Below are 15,678 nucleotides of genomic sequence, written 5' to 3'. Positions count from 1 at the left end.
AGACTATGTGGGGGGGGGGGGGGGGGGGGGGGGGGGGTCATTGTTAAACATTTCAATGTTCAATCCCACATGGCCATAGTTTATGTTTGCAAGAATTCAAATTATTTCAAATATTTCATTCTAAGTATTTTATAATAGGTTTACTTAATCACCGAACAGCTCCCTTTATAATCTGATAATGATGTAATATACTTACGGCAGTGCTGCCTCTCATCTGAGCCATCCTCACAGTCTTCCTCATCGTCACACACCCATAGGTTTGGGATACACTCGCCGTCACTCAGACACTGGAAATGGTTGCTATCACACGTTACCTGAGCTGTGAGACAGAGCATTTCATTACTTACGCCTCCCGAATGAAATCCAGAAGTACAAATTTTACTGCTGATCAAGTGAACATGAAATATTAAAACCTTTGCAGGCATCATATTGGCAAAAAATGCAATTTAATAAGTAACTCACGGCAGTCGTGCTCATCAGAGTCATCGACGCAGTCTGACGTCCCGTCACAGTGCCAGTCACCGGGGATACATCGACCTGTCCCGCAGCGGAACTGCCCCAATTCACATCCTGCATGCAATCACAGCTTGAGTTCAACTTAAGCTTTTTTTCCCCAAAATGTGCATTCTATGTTAAATTTCAATTTTAGTTGTACTCCTGTTTGTCATCCTGTCCAAAACAAAACATAAATAAATACAAATAAATTATGAATCAATTGTCTTTTATATATGCATTGAAAAACAGGCCATGGGGAGGGAGGGTAGGCGTTCTCTGATATAGTCTGTTGCAAACAGCATTGATGAGCGTTGGAGACAAACGTGCCAGCCATCCAACCGACAGTTACACAACCTTCACTGCGCTCTTCCCAAGCTTCCTTTTGATGTTCTCACTGAGGGGCAATGGTAGAGATAAGGTACCACGGCTCTACCTTCCCTGACGTTTACCAGGAGAGATTGATTCAAGCAGCATAGTTCAGAGGCAGAGCACTCCATCAGACCCCGTTCAAATAGGAATGTGCAATTCTGATGGGCTCTTTGACAGCCTGATTTATGGTGCATGCTTTTCCTGTCCAGTCAGAAATGTAATTAGAATAAATACTGGTACTGGGTGGTACCGCAGCCATTTCAACCCAAATTCTTTATGAGAGGAAGTGTGAGGTGGTGATTGGTGGTGCATGCTCAGGGTTGGGGGTCTGTCTCTGTTCTGTCTTATTCAGCATTTTGAAAACAACGTTCCCCCTTGATCAAATACCTTCTTGAGAATTTTTAAAAATCGAGAGTTTTTATCTAAAATCTAGGGCTTTAGTAACCTATATCATGCCTTTACAATTTCACAATAATGGTTTTGGCCACAAGGAAACATTTTTATGGTGCAATTCAGCTTTAGCTGAGTGAAAATGTGTCTGCAAGGTCAGAAAAGCCAGCGGGCAGTTGAGTGATGGTACTAAATGCTATTTAAAGGAAACACAGACTATATTTAGCGCCAAGAGTTTATCATTGCTTTGAGTTATGGACTGTTTTAATGATAGATTGCTTCTAAAGCAGTTGTGTGGTCACTGCCAGTGCTTCTGCACTAAAATAGCTGTGTAGGTTGCCTTCTTGTCTCCAATTAACTGCTTTACAACCAACTCAACAAAAAAAAGGGCCACATTTTTAACTCTGCCAGCAGCTATCCAGGAAGCAAACCTTTTTTCCTGCTCAGTTTACTAATGATAAAATTGCTCACAAACTTGCTCAAAGGAGGTCGTTGTTACAAGTCAATGATCCTAGAGGTTTCAACTATAGCATGGAAGAAGCGTTGGATGCAGGACACAAGTAGCAAAAAGACTAAATCTATTAAACAAAAACAGCATATATACGCTGATGAAAAGAAGTGTTGTCTGTGCAGGACAACTAGGAGTTTCAAAAAGAGAAAAAAGGAATGACAAATAATAACAAAAATATATTTATTGCTACTGACTGTGAAACTGGACGCAAACCTATCAATGTAAACATCTAAAAGAAGTTTTTAAAAAGTGATTTTTCCAGAAAAAATGTTTCATTAAGACTTAAATAAGAATATAATCGTGATTTGTAAGTAAGTACACTTTAAGGTGACGATTTTTATTGTGACATGATGCTTCACTTCACACTTTTAACATTTATGTATTTCTCCTTATTTACTTAAAGAGAGAAGTATTTGGAGTACTTCTTCTACCACTGAAATAAATCTAGAGGTGTATAGAAGCTATAAATGCACACAGTGACACCTTAAAGGCCAGTATGCCAGGAAGAAACCAATCTACTGGATGCTTTCAAATGCAGCCAGTGTTTCCTGACAGCATTACTTCTGGGAATGGTGACAGATACCGTGCACTGATGCTGAACCTTTAACAGCACTATCTTGTGTTAGGTTTCTTCTTACATTCACAATAGAACATTTTTCCAAATCCTTAAATTATGTTGTTAAACTGAGAAAGTCAGTCAAAATTAAGAAAGGACAAAGCAAAGGTCTTATTAAGAATGCTTTTTTTAAGTGAGTGTGTGTGTGGGGGGGGGGGGGGGGGCGGTGATGATTAGTGTTTTCTAATGAGAGTTTTAGCTGAGGCTTTTCTGTAATGTTGTTGTTTTCCTTTCCCCTTCCTTCTGGCTTTGTCTTTTCTAATTAGCAACTTAAACCCACAACAGGAAAGAGCACTGCTCTGTCTGAGGATGAGGATAAGAACGCCTGACAAAGAAGCGCACGAGAGGAATTTTCCTCCGAATGAAGCCCCCCAAACGCCTTAAATTCCTCTGTGAAATTACAATGGCACAACAGAGGTGTGAGCAACTCCTAACTCTGAAGTGTCATTCTAAAAAAAAGTAGAGGAAAGTAAGCCTTACAAGCTGCAGAACCAGAGTAGAACACACTATATGCCACCTTCTGACAAAAAGAAAAAAACTTGTCTGTCCACTGCTGTTGTGAAACATCTCTTTCTTGTCACATGGGGTATGTCAAAAGAAGTCTTCACGCTTTCATCAGTGCCGTCTTGTTTTGGTGCAGCCCTCTGCACTCAATGGATGTGAGCGGAGAAAAGTTGAGAAAACGTCTGCTGGCAGCATGAAATGCTGTCAGAGCGAAGTGCTGCTGCCCATTTCATATGGAAATCAATGCAGCAGAATGCAGTCAATTGCCAAACAAGTGACTTTGGCTCTTAGTGCTACACTCAAAAACGTCGAAAAAAAAAAACAAAAAACGAGGCAGCTTTGGCAGTAGCATGTGAACAAAAGGAAAGCATAAATAGGGCGAGGAATAAAGCCTTGGTCTGGTTGGAATCGAGGAATGCTCAGCTTTTTGATGCATGGACCAACAAAACAGTAAGTGAAAGGAATCATAAATTAAGTTGTCACAACCCAATAACACAGCTACTGGACATCTTACTTCTCCTCTACGCAGTGTGTCACAGCTCACGAAGCAGCTGGCTGGAGGCTAAACTTCATCCTTGGTGTCTTTAACGTGGACTTTAACGGGGGAGCTACCAAAAGGATTTGCTCTCAATTTGTGTCAACTGTGCTCCAGTTTCTCCCGCAGTGTTACTGTTGCATGCAGACTTAGGCTCCTACACCGGAAAGACACTTGGCCACAGGCACAAGGTTTAAGGTGCACGTGCTGGCTGAGCTTGAAAAGTCTCGAAAAGTTTCAACAAGAAGGAAAACATTTTTATTGACGTCATTACAGACTGGAACTAAAAATAGGTTTCAGTCTGTAATCTACGTCTTCCAATTTGTATGTCGTATGTTAGTATATTTAAATAAAAGCATTTATAGGGCTTTTAAAGTTTGCACTATGCGCCTAATAGGCTATTAAGATTCCCTGGTAAATGATAATTGGAGATAACAGCTCAACTTGCTGACAAAACACATCCAAAACAGCAGAAATGGCAGATAATAGTTAATAAACCAGCACCATGAAATCTTCTCAAACAGTCACGTTAGCTATTAATGCCAGTGTAAGCATTCAGTAGTAGTATCAAGCTCAAGGCCTGGATAATGTTTTCCAGAAGGTCCTGGAAGAAACAGTTATCAAACTAAAGGATTTTTGTGGAGGATCAGGAAGAGATTAGAAAGTACCCTGCCCCCCTCACAGTAAAACAAGCTATCACCAATCTTATATTCTAAGTGACAAAGCAGACCAGGGAAGCCAGGGAGGCAATGTCCAGCAATATGGTTTAACACGGAGTGGTCATTCATAAATTCAGGTTAAAGATAAATAAATAATATTTAAGCAGTCAACTAATTCAAGCTAATGATCGACATACACAAGCTGACTAAGTGTGCTGGACGTCTGCTGTTTTTCTCAAGTCATCATTTTGTGCCCTTCAGCTGTCATCAGCAAAATTCATTTTCAAGTTGCATGCAACTGCCAAGATTCAAAGGAAATGCCAAGCGATTTTTTAAAAATGCTACAGTCTCAGTTATACGGTACAATTATATTGTCTTTGTTTTTTGTTGGGTTATTTACATAGACTGGCCCGATTTTCTGCCTTTTAGCCAGTGAGGAAATAGGTCTAGGATATTTCATAACAGTAAATAAAAAGCTGTAGCATTGGCTTCACTTTAGGTTTATTTAAAAAACAAAAAAAACTTGAAACTGTTTCTCTCTTGGTTAGAAATGATTCCTTTCTGCAGCAGCTGCACTGTAATTAGTTGCTTGATTCACAGTAAGGAGCTTACATACTAAGGGTTGAGCAAAAAGAAAGCAGATTACAATTTGAGAAGTAAGATCTTAGCCGTGTTCCTAACACAACAGACAAGCATGAGACTGTCACGTATAAAGAGCAGTGTGTGAGCTTTTTTCATGTGTGTGTGTGTCTGTGTCTGTGTGTGTGTGTGTGTGTCTCTCTCTCTCTCTTGCATTAGAAAATAAAGCTGGAATCTGAGCCGAATCGGTGGGTTTGCAGCGTAAAATCTGCTCCACTGAATGAGATTTGTACCAGTGGCCCACAGTCCTCGCAGATTGCCTGTAAGTCACATGCTCTTTTCTGTTACCTAGCAACAGTAAAGCTCAGGCAAAAGTTCTTCAAGATAACTTCCAATCGGTGTGAGGAAGGCTTTGTGCTCAACCTTTAAAGTAATACTATGTGGAAAAGCATTTAGTGCCACAGACAGAATTACTTTACCTGGTGGCTAAATTTAAATAAATAAATAAAAATACAGTATCATCCTGAGTGCAGGCACTAAACCAAAGGCTTCTGAATCATTAACAATAGTATTTCCACCTTCTTTTGCTCTTTAAATTCCATCAAATATGATTGATTTTTAGTTTTCTCATATTTTTTCCTATGTGCAACAAGTGCACTGCAGCGCAACAGTTATGCAGTTCCTCAATGAGTCATTCAGCTAACATCCTGTGTGGACAGAGAAAAAAAAGTTTAAAGAAATCACAGTACTTACCTTCAGAGTGGTGCCATGTAACACAGCATATAAGGACAAAAAGGAGTTTAAGTAGCAGTGCTCTCCACATCCTGGCTGGTCCGTCCAGCTCCGCTGTGCAGATGGAGGAGCTGTAAGGACTGGGGCTGGGATGCTGTTGCTTTCCTCTGTCTTTCTTGGCCCGCTAGTTGATGAAAAGGGGCGTGCACAAAGGCCGGGACAGCCGCTCCCCCAACCCAGCCTCGGCCCTCACGATAAATCCCTCTGGGCTCTGGAATCTGCATAATGCCGAGTAAGGTCCGACTCGTCCCAGTGCCAGTGATTTTTCACTCTCAGCGGGCTATCACTTTGATTTAGGGATTGAAATGGGTGCCTACTGGTTCTTGGGGGGGAAAATAAAGAGTGGGCGACTAAATAAAAAAGCATGCAACTACAACAAGGCCTTCTAGGGCGTCCAAGAAGGCCCAGGCAGAGAGCTTAATCCCAGTATGGTTGGTTAGAGCCCGAGCAAGGACCATGTTTCTGGCACATATGACGACAAATATGCACTTTGTTAAGAGTCTTTGTAACGGTGCTTTGCAAAAGGAGGTCAAACGATTATTAGATTATCTAATGGTAAACTAACGGAATTATGGTGTAATGATCTCCCTAAAATAAAAATATATAAATTTAGCGCCACGGAAAAATACAATCATCAAAAGTAAAAATAAAAAAATATGAACTGCTACTACTAAAATAATAATAATAATAATATATATATATATATATATATATATATATATATATATATATATATATATATATTTTTTTTTTTTTTTTTTTTTTTTTTTTTTTTTTTTAAAGAAAGAAAACCTATTGTTAACCAAGTTGGCGGCCAATAATAAGCTCAACATCGCCCTCATGCGGCCGAATAGTGGGACTCGATAAAACAGAAGAAAGGGCGGTTCAAAGATGGTTGCCATTAGCGACGGCGCAACCGAAACTGCCGAGACTTTTAAAAGATATTTTCAACGAAAAGTGGAAGTTAGGTACGGAAAAAATGTGACTGAAAATCTGTATTATATGAACTCGACATGGCAGTTTCACAGAGCAATGCAGAGGAAAACATGAAGATGGAGGGCAGCGAGGTGAAGGTGTGTTTAAAAAAGCAAAACAAAAAAGTTAGTTCAAACTAATACTAAGTTTAGTTTCTCGACAATTCTTAACTTTAAGTACTGCTGTATTACTTAAATGCTTTAAATGAGGAATAAATTTAAATGAGCTAAGTGTGTGAATAAACTGGAAACATGCTAAAAAGAATAATAAGAGATGGGTAACATAAAAAGTATAAGCTAGCGATCTTTTAAGATGCGCAGAGTATCTAAAACCGTTAATTACCTAAAAGTGTTTAGTCGCAGAAGTACATTTAGCCCAATAGTGTACTTAAAGAAAATTATGAGCAATTGTACGATTGCTCCACAACAATAGCACTGTACTTAGTACATTTAACCGCTATAGTTAATAGACCAGGGTTGTCAAACGTAAGGCCCGGGTCCAGAATCAGCCCGGCGAAGGCTCCAATATTATTAGATGGCTTTTACAACTTTGCCTTATTCTAAATATCTCATCCCATGGCCATTCACATAACACCAAAGTAATTATCTTATAGACTGTAATTTTATACATTTACTTCTTACAATTGAAGCCCAAAGAGTCATGCTGACAGATTTCTTTCAATTACTACGCAGCATTTATATATCGTAGTAGAAAACTGAGACATACTGTTGAAATTTCTCTTCTTTGTCTTGTATTAAGAAATCGCATTGATTAAATGTGTAGTAAATTTCTTTTTACATTGACTAAAACTGGAGTTTCACTGGCTGAGATCAAAATGGGCTGTTTGTGGCCAACGATGTAAAATGACTTTGACATCCCTGAGTTAAATACACTCACCAGCTGACTTGTCCCCATTTAAAATGGTCTTCTGCTGTTGTAGACAATCTGCTTCAATGTTTTAATATGCTCTGCATTCAGAGATGCTTTTCCACAAGTCATCTGGTTATTTGAACTACTTAAATTGCTGAATCATGAATTGAACTACTTAAAATACTTAAATTGCTTTTCGTCCCCATTTTGATGCTGAGTTTTAACTAAGGAGAAGGTTGACTTAACCATGTCTACACGGCTAAATACACAGGCTCAGGATGGACAGCTGCCTGCCTTGTCAGATTGGTGTGAGAGAAGTTATTGCCATGTTTTAACATTAGGTTTCTTTCCTTTGTTCACAGCATATGGACTGCATTCAGAAGTCACCTGGGAAACTTCAAAGTCTTCCCGCGGAGGATCTAACAGAGGAAAAGATGTTGAGGTCCAGAGTAGATGAGCAGTCAAGTTTGATCTGCATTCTGAAAAACAGAGCCGACGAGGTGTTTCTCCGATATCAAGCCCTGCAGAAAATCAATGCAGAGCATGAGGACCAAGTGGCACGCTGTCAGAAAGAACTGGAAGAGGAAAGGAACAAATCAAAGATACTGGAGAAAAGATTTATGGATTTAGCTGCCAACAATCAAGCAATTATTGCTTTCATGGAGGAGTATAAAAACGATAACAGCCGGTTAAAACTCGAAAACGAAAAGCTGCAGTCAGAGAATGAATCGCTTTTCTCACAGAGGTTACATGACAGCCAAGTGTTAGTGCAAAAACTGGAGGAAGAAGTTAAACTGCTGATAGAGAAATATGCACACAAGAGAAAGGAATATCGGTAATTAACTCTAATTAACTCTAATGCTTGAATCTAATGAGATTCAATCTCAGACTTTTGAAAAACAAGAATTATTGAACAGTAACAAAAATCATTAAATATGTAGTTGTTAATTTCCTTTGAATTATTTTACACTAAAACTTAAGGGAGAAATTAGCTGGATGCCAGATGGAACTCCTGGGACAAGAAAATGTGCATATAGCCAGGGAAACATCACTAATCGATGAGCTACAGGATGCACACCAGCAGCACAAAGAGGCTGTGGACAACTGCAAAGGTGCGTAGAAAACTATAGGTCTATCTCTACAGTTTACAAAATAATGTCTTTCTTTCTGCAAACAGAACTGAAGCTGCAGCTACAAGAGGCTGAAGAACAGCGAGCTTTGAATGAAATCAAAATGAGAGAAAGAATAACAAATCTCATGAAGGAGAAGGACAAGTTTTTGTGTCTTTCTATGGAAAGAGGCAAAGTGATACAGGTTAATAAAAAAAACCAGCATTGTTCTAACTAATAAACACACACAAATGCTCATGAATGAATGAATGGCTTCATTAACATACAAACTGCTCTTAAATGCAGGAGAAACAGGAGGAAATCCAGAACCTGGAGACAAAATGCAAAGAAGAGAAGAAAGTGCGACTGGAGGCATTGGAGAGGTACTAACAGTGCTTACGTTACATTGCTGTAAGACTTTAAAGTTTAACTGACTTTCTTATTTTCTCCTCTACTCCTGTCCTCGTGTCTTAGCCCTTCTCACTAGAGAATTATCACAGTTTTGCCTCAAGCCATCACTTTAAAGTGTCAAATGAGAATGTTTAACATCTGCACTATAAATTTTGTTATGCTACTTACAGCACTGCAGGACTAAGACTTTATGATCTCCAGTGTTGCAGCGCTCATGCTATTCTTTTATATTGATCGATTCTTTTAATTTACAACATGACAAGGTATATCTACCTTTCTTAATCACAGTGACAGTGAAGGCCAGAAGGTTTGATCATCTTAAATAACTGAAACAAGTTATAAATACAGACAATTAGTTTAGGGACTCCTTCCTCTGTGATTTGTCTATTCCAGTTGTGTGCTTCACCTCTTTTATACACTGAAGGTAAACATAGTTCTGTGCACCCTTCATTTTAACTTCTGTAAGCGAGCCTCTGTCTTCTTAACACACTAGGAATTGCGACATCCTTCAACATGGCATACTAAGATTTATTTCCAGGATCACACACAGAAAGACTGAAGCACAAATGGGAGCGATGAGAGCGATCTTACGTTTGTTCTCGACTTTCAGATTTGCACGTGAAGTAGAAGCCGTTAACAAAGATGCAAGAGTGAAGTCCCTCCAGTCTGTTCTTGATCAATCTGTGAGAAAGTTCGAGAAGCTAAAAGAGGTGCATTGAAATAGGCGGTCTGCAAAACTTCATGGTCGCCCAAATGAGGCTGAGAACATGTTCCAAATGTTTCATTTTCACAGGATTTCGACGCCTTCAAGGAACACAGTGACAGCCTCCTCACACAGGAAAGGGAGCTGAATAGAAAGCTGCGCCACATAACTGGCTAAACATCTGGTATGTTTTCTAATCAATATGATGGTTTTTATTTATTGTGAACAAGTATGCGTGTTTGTGGACAATTTTGAGGGAAGGGTGAAAAAAAGAAGAAAAGAAGCCATGGATACAACACAATTTACTTTTTCTTTTTTTTTTTTTATTTAATCTTCCAGAGAAATGGAACCACAACAAACATACTTAGCATGACGCGTTAGAAGTTCCTCAAATAGAAATTACACTGTACAAATGTTCATCTTAAAACTTTCCGGCCTCAGAAAGATATCGTTTACGCATGTTCCTCGGCCAGTTTCTCAGCCTTTTGGACTACTTCTTCAATGGGGCCCACCATGTAGAAAGCCTGTTCTGGCAAGGCATCATATTCACCTTGAAGAGAAAAAAACCCAACAATAACCATTACTATAAAAAGCACATCAAGTTGATGCCATTTAAAAATGTTTTTATATCAGTGGTGCACTTTACCTCCTAGAATGCTCTTAAAGCCTTTGATTGTTTCCTTCAGAGGGACCAGCTTGCCCAAATGACCGGTAAAGACTTCAGCTACCTGGAAGGGCTGAGACAGGAAACGCTGGATCTTGCGGGCACGTGCTACAGTTAACTTGTCCTCCTCAGACAATTCATCCATACCAAGGATAGCAATGATGTCCTGTAATGACTTATAGTCCTACAGAAAAAAAGAAAGAAAGAAACAGTCATTAGTTTTTGCCTTTTGTATTGATTGTTTGTTATTAATAAATTGTAATGGCATACAGCTTACCTGAAGAATTTTCTGCACACCACGGGCAACATCGTAGTGTTCAGAACCAACAATATTGGGGTCCATGATGCGGGAAGTTGAATCTAAGGGATCCACAGCAGGATAGATACCAAGCTCGGCGATAGCGCGGGACAGCACAGTTGTCGCATCCAAGTGAGCAAAAGTGGTAGCTGGAGCGGGGTCAGTCAAGTCATCAGCAGGCACATAAATAGCCTGCAACACAAATCAGTTTAAATAAACCAGAAAACAAGAGCATACTGACATGTAATTAGGATTAGCATCCTGGGACTTCTTACTTGTACTGAGGTGATGGAGCCTTTCTTAGTGGTGGTGATTCTCTCCTGCATTGTACCCATATCAGTGGCCAGTGTTGGCTGGTAACCCACGGCAGAAGGGATACGACCCAACAGAGCAGACACCTGGAGGATAAGGATATAAATATTAAAGTGAGAGAACATAACTATTAGGTCTAACAAGAAGTATTTGTTATTTATTCCATTTCAAACCTCTGATCCAGCCTGGGTAAACCTAAAGATGTTGTCAATAAAGAGGAGCACGTCCTGTCCCTCCTGATCGCGGAAGTATTCTGCAACAGTCAAACCGGTCAGGGCAACTCTCGCACGAGCACCTGGAGGCTCGTTCATCTGACCGTACACTAGTGCCACCTGAAACACAACACAAGAGTCCCAGGAAACTTAACTGAAATCCAACAGCAGAGCTAAAAACCAAATTTTTACTGCTACAATAGAATAGAATAGAATAGAATAGAATAGAATAGAATAGAATAGAATAGCCTTTATTGTCATTGTACAAAGTACAACGAAATTGGAGTGCCACTCCCTTGGTGCAAAAAGCAAAATAAATATAAATGTAAAATATAAAAAGTACAATAAAACAACTGTAGTGCTCAGACAATAAATAAGTACAATATATACAGGATAGCAGCATAATATAATGATAGTATGAATAGCAGCATAGTATAGTGACAATGGCAAGTATGGTTAAGCAGGTTTAATTGTTTTGTGCTTATTTACTATGGTGATAGCTCTGGGCAAGAAGCTATCCCTGAATCTGTTTGTCCTGGTTTTATGTGACCTGTACCGTCGGCCTGACGGTAATAGTTCAAACAGTTGATTACTGGGGTGAGAGTAGTCCTTAATGATATTGCCAGCTCTGCTGAGGTATCGGGAGTTCGCAATGGCCTCCAGGCTGGGCAGAGGGCAGCCAGTGATCTTCTGGGCTGTGTTGATGACCCCCTGCAGTCCTTTCCTGTCTGCAACTGAGCACCCTGCATACCACGTTGTTATGCCGTACGTTAGGATGCTCTCTATGGTGGCTCTATAGAATGTCACCAGCAGCCTCTCCTCCAGGTTGTTCCTCCTGAGAACTCTCAAAAAATGGAGACGCTGCTGGGCCTTTTTTACCAACGCCGTGGTATTTGCAGTCCAGGAGAGATCAACAGAGATCTGCACGCCCAGAAACCTCAATACAATGACTACGTATGTTTTAACAGCTAACTTGTTAAAAGGCTCTGACCTTTGAGGTCGTGTCCTTCAGGTTAATGACACCAGACTCAATCATCTCATGGTACAAGTCATTTCCTTCGCGGGTTCTCTCGCCCACTCCAGCAAACACAGAGTAACCACCGTGAGCTTTCGCCACATTGTTGATCAGCTCCATAATCAACACAGTCTTTCCAACACCAGCACCGCCAAACAGACCTTTAAGGAATGACACATACACAATAATAAATTAACAAGGAATTCTTGTGTGAAAAAATAAATGTGGATTTAAAAAAAAATAAAAAAAATCAACAAACCGATCTTTCCACCCTTGGCGTAGGGTGCCAGCAGATCTACCACTTTGATGCCAGTCACCAGGATCTCCTGCTCCACACTCATGTCAGTGAACTCAGGGGCTTCAGCATGAATAGGAGCAGTCCTGCCAAGTAATGTTTGTTATTGTAAACATGCTTACAATTGAATAAGACAGGTGCCATGTGTGCTTTCTCATCTGTCAAACCCATTAATAGTAAAGACACATTTTAATTCTTATTTGAGTAAAACAGACACAAGCTGAGATATTCACAGAGAGTGGGAAAGTTTAAATCCTTTCAATACTCACTGCTTTGTACTAATTGGACCCCTCTCATCAATGGGTTCTCCGATGACATTCATAATCCTGCCCAAGGTCTCGGGGCCCACGGGAATTCGAATGGGAGCTCCAGTGTCGAGAACCTTCTGACCACGGACCAGACCCTCAGTACCGTCCATGGCGATGGTTCTGACTGTGTTTTCACCTGAATGAATGCACAAAGAAAGACATTAAGGACAAATATTCACTCTGGAGCGTTCAGCTGGCTCATTTCAGCGCACTCACCCAGATGCTGTGCCACCTCCAGCACCAGCCGACTCTCGCGGCCTGCCACCTCCAGGGCATTGAGAATGGGAGGCAGGCCCTCATCAAACTGGACATCCACCACAGCACCAATCACAGCTACTATCCGGCCATTGGCCAGCGAAGCCTGAGCAGCTGGGGCAGCATAACCCCTGCCTGAAAGGACAGTGAAAGGAATGGCAGCACATGACAGCAACAGTTCATGCTTCACAGAGAGACCGTGCATACTAAATGAACCTATGCAAGTGAACTGAAGTACATCTAGAGGGCAGGCAGATTAACTATAAAATACTGACACATTTTTAGATTTTCTTAAATGCACTTCCGTATTCTGTTGTAACTGAAGCACACAGACTAACTAAAACTTTGGAACAGCGAGAGCACAGGATCTGTGGCAAAACAATGACCCGCTTACGAAGGTCATTAATGGAAGACAGCGAAGTAAAACATATCTGGAGTAAAGACAAATACCTGAAGCAAAAACATGCCTAAATAACTGGTTCGCTAATATTTGTTTGGCCTCTGTTTGGCTAAAATACCCACTGATCCTCAATGAATGGAGCCTTAATGGTACAGGCCTGTTCCGCCGGGTTCGCATCTACTGGCTGTAGTAACAAGCGACACATAATGCTGACAGTGGGCCACAGTTTTAAACTTTACTTACTGGAATAGAGAGCCGCATTTCTCCCGGGGATTGTCTTCAGAGAGCTGAAACCAGGCTTCAGAGCCTGCAGAGCCCCGCTGCAGCACCGTCCCAAGGCACCCAACATGGTTAAGATGGCTGAAGGTGACGGCGCACTCTGCTTATGGCAGATCTTTAACCGCTGAACCGGGCCTGTCTGAGCATGTGCGGTATGAGTTGATTTTATGCCTTCATACACCGCTAGAGGGCAGAGCCGACATTTCCAACAGGTAAAGGGAATTCGCCCTCACAGGCCAACTACTCCAACTGAAAGGTTTGGACTGGATTTTTTTATTTATTTTTTTATTTATGTATTTATTAATTGGGGTTAACTATAAATAAAAAAAGGCTCAGGAATGCTGATTATGGCTTCAAGTTAGTTTGTCAGCTTCACTCACAAAAATGATTCTTCACCCTCTCAAGCATTAATTATAATAATATTGAAGCAATAATTTTGAATGAAGTGCAACTGAAACATATCAAATCAAAGGTTTATTTATTCAAACAATTCATCAAGGAAAAGGTTATTTGTATAAACTATCCATTAAATTTAACTTGTGTAATAAAATTACATGTTAATAAATTAGATAAATTCAGCATTTTGTGAAAATTCATGATGAGATGAGTACGAAGGAACACCTCAAATCTTATCTGTTGGGGGACTGCTGTTGCTCGCTTGGTTAAGTGGATAAACCGAATGCTGAAAAGCTGCAGCGTCTTGGGATCATGGTGATTTCCTGCATGTCATTCTTTTTCACCCTGCCTTTATGTCTGTCTTTGCCTATCAAATGAAGGCGAAGATGGCCCCTACAACTCTTCAGGTCAGATTGTGCTTGCATACATAGGTTGGGATAGTGTATTTTGCAAGAGATACTGTAGTAGTAATGCATATAACCAGTGTTGGGACTAACGCGTTATTAAGTAACGCGTTACAGTAACTACGTTATTTTTGTGGTAACGAGCACGGTAACTAGTTATTATGCCAAAATCAGGAACGCGTTAGTCGTTACTGGGATTTAGATAGGGTCGTTACTCGTTACTTCGTGTGGTGGCTATCGCGGAGCTTCGACAGATTCAGTAACATTAGCAAGTGGTGGAGGCCAGCAGGTGGATGAGAGAAAGGGGACGCAGAAGGAAAAGAGACCCGAGGCGGCCGCCGGTCCGAGTGTGAACTGAACTTCAGGTAAGAAGTTATGACCTGCAGTCTATCTGGGTCAGATATAAACCAAGTTTAGGTGGAGTTTATTTTCGTTATTCTGACTTTTTCCGTACTGCGTACTAGCTAGCATGACGGAGTTTCTATACAGCTGGGTGGGTGCTATGAAGTTAATCATGTTGAACTTTATTTTGTTCATAAGTTATTAGAGTTGCCAACCGTCCCGTCTGGTATTAAGTGAAAATATTAAGCGTTTTGAGGTGAAAAGGAACAGTTTGTCCCGTAATTCAGCTACAATGAAAAAGACACAAAGCTTGAGTTATTCTGTGTCTTTGCTGCACAGCTGCCTCTTCTTCTTTCATTCTCCCCCCTCCCTCTCCTGTTTCTACTTCAATCATGAAAACTGATCAGTGATCAGCTGATCGGCTTTTCTCTCTTGTTTGTTTATGGTCACTTTGCGCCAGAGAGAGGAAACCAGCCGATGTCGCGTTAAACAACAGCAGCACGTTTAAGCTTGATCAGGTGTTGTTATAATTTATTTAATATTAATTTCTACTATCAGCTGATGTTTGCTGGAGCCACAGCTGCAAAAAAGCTGCTGGTCATGATATCGGTTTGGTTATCTGGTGAGAGGGAAACATGAAGATGAAACCAGGAGATGTCCTTACTGAATCATCAGAGCTGAACAGGTGATGGAGAAACAGGTTTACCTTTTAGGTGACATGAATGAGTTGAAGGGAAGTTATGAACTGTTTCTGAGAGACAAATAACACCAGGATCCTTTTTTTATGTAGCTGACAGCTGGTAACTGTGCAGGGGCGGAGCTAGCAAAGTTTTTGCCAGGGGGGCCAGGTAGGGCATTAACAGGGATAGGTGGGCACAAGGAAATACTTTTCTTTCTTATTCTCATTTAAAATATCTAGCTTTTAAAAAATAATTATCTGAATCTTACAACAAACGATTGATAGATTGATGCATATATAC

The 15,678-nt window shown here is 40.5% G+C and overlaps 3 protein-coding genes across 5 annotated transcripts in view; 1 reads left to right on the top strand and 2 right to left on the bottom strand.

The window, feature by feature from the left end:
• lrp2a (low density lipoprotein receptor-related protein 2a) overlaps positions 1-5,598 on the bottom strand; it is a 53,110-nt gene extending 47,512 nt beyond the window's left edge. The window contains 3 exon segments of the mRNA XM_085135511.1: positions 197-319; positions 463-570; positions 5,412-5,598. Of these exon segments, the coding sequence (XP_084991637.1) occupies positions 197-319; positions 463-570; positions 5,412-5,481 (301 nt within the window). The 5' untranslated portion in view covers positions 5,482-5,598.
• LOC146500722 (coiled-coil domain-containing protein 89) lies at positions 4,797-10,458 on the top strand. 3 transcript variants are annotated; one of them, XM_085135516.1, is made up of 8 exons: positions 4,797-4,980; positions 7,658-8,130; positions 8,277-8,407; positions 8,473-8,609; positions 8,711-8,787; positions 9,426-9,525; positions 9,609-9,702; positions 10,205-10,458. In XM_085135516.1, the coding sequence occupies exons 1-7, from the start codon at positions 4,939-4,941 to the stop codon at positions 9,693-9,695; spliced, it is 1,047 nt and encodes a 348-aa protein (XP_084991642.1). In that variant the 5' UTR covers positions 4,797-4,938; the 3' UTR covers positions 9,696-9,702; positions 10,205-10,458. The 3 variants fall into 3 exon arrangements, with proteins under 3 accessions (XP_084991642.1, XP_084991643.1, XP_084991641.1); XM_085135517.1 differs by lacking the exon at positions 4,797-4,980 and adding an exon at positions 6,342-6,523 and having other exon boundaries at positions 9,426-9,498; XM_085135515.1 differs by lacking the exon at positions 4,797-4,980 and adding an exon at positions 6,344-6,523.
• Positions 9,820-13,685, bottom strand: LOC146500721 (ATP synthase F(1) complex catalytic subunit beta, mitochondrial-like). The gene is made up of 10 exons (XM_085135514.1): positions 13,521-13,685; positions 12,839-13,012; positions 12,584-12,758; positions 12,279-12,400; positions 11,996-12,180; positions 10,966-11,124; positions 10,756-10,878; positions 10,460-10,672; positions 10,165-10,366; positions 9,820-10,068 (listed from the first exon to the last, which is right to left on the bottom strand). Exons 1-10 carry the CDS (start codon positions 13,624-13,626, stop codon positions 9,971-9,973), a joined length of 1,557 nt encoding a protein of 518 aa, XP_084991640.1. The 5' UTR covers positions 13,627-13,685; the 3' UTR covers positions 9,820-9,970.
• Between the last annotated feature and the right edge of the window lie 1,993 nt (positions 13,686-15,678).

This window comes from Neolamprologus multifasciatus, chromosome 16, assembly GCF_963576455.1.
Source record: "Neolamprologus multifasciatus chromosome 16, fNeoMul1.2, whole genome shotgun sequence".
In the NCBI taxonomy this organism is placed as follows: Eukaryota; Metazoa; Chordata; class Actinopteri; order Cichliformes; family Cichlidae; genus Neolamprologus; species Neolamprologus multifasciatus.
The sequence above is the reverse complement of the archived record's forward strand: the minus strand, read 5'-3'. Positions and strand labels throughout refer to the sequence as shown.

Coding starts and splice junctions, on each gene's coding strand:
- LOC146500722 (XM_085135515.1), top strand. CDS start 6,464: ATGGCAGTTTCACAGAGCAATGCAGAGGAAAACATGAAGATGGAGGGC. Junction 8,610..8,710: donor AAAGAGGCAAAGTGATACAG/GTTAATAAAAAA, acceptor TCTTAAATGCAG/GAGAAACAGGAGGAAATCCA. Junction 8,788..9,425: donor CGACTGGAGGCATTGGAGAG/GTACTAACAGTG, acceptor CTCGACTTTCAG/ATTTGCACGTGAAGTAGAAG.
- LOC146500721 (XM_085135514.1), bottom strand. CDS start 13,626: ATGTTGGGTGCCTTGGGACGGTGCTGCAGCGGGGCTCTGCAGGCTCTG. Junction 12,401..12,583: donor GGTCCAATTAGTACAAAGCA/GTGAGTATTGAA, acceptor ATTACTTGGCAG/GACTGCTCCTATTCATGCTG. Junction 10,367..10,459: donor GTGTGCAGAAAATTCTTCAG/GTAAGCTGTATG, acceptor TTTTTTCTGTAG/GACTATAAGTCATTACAGGA.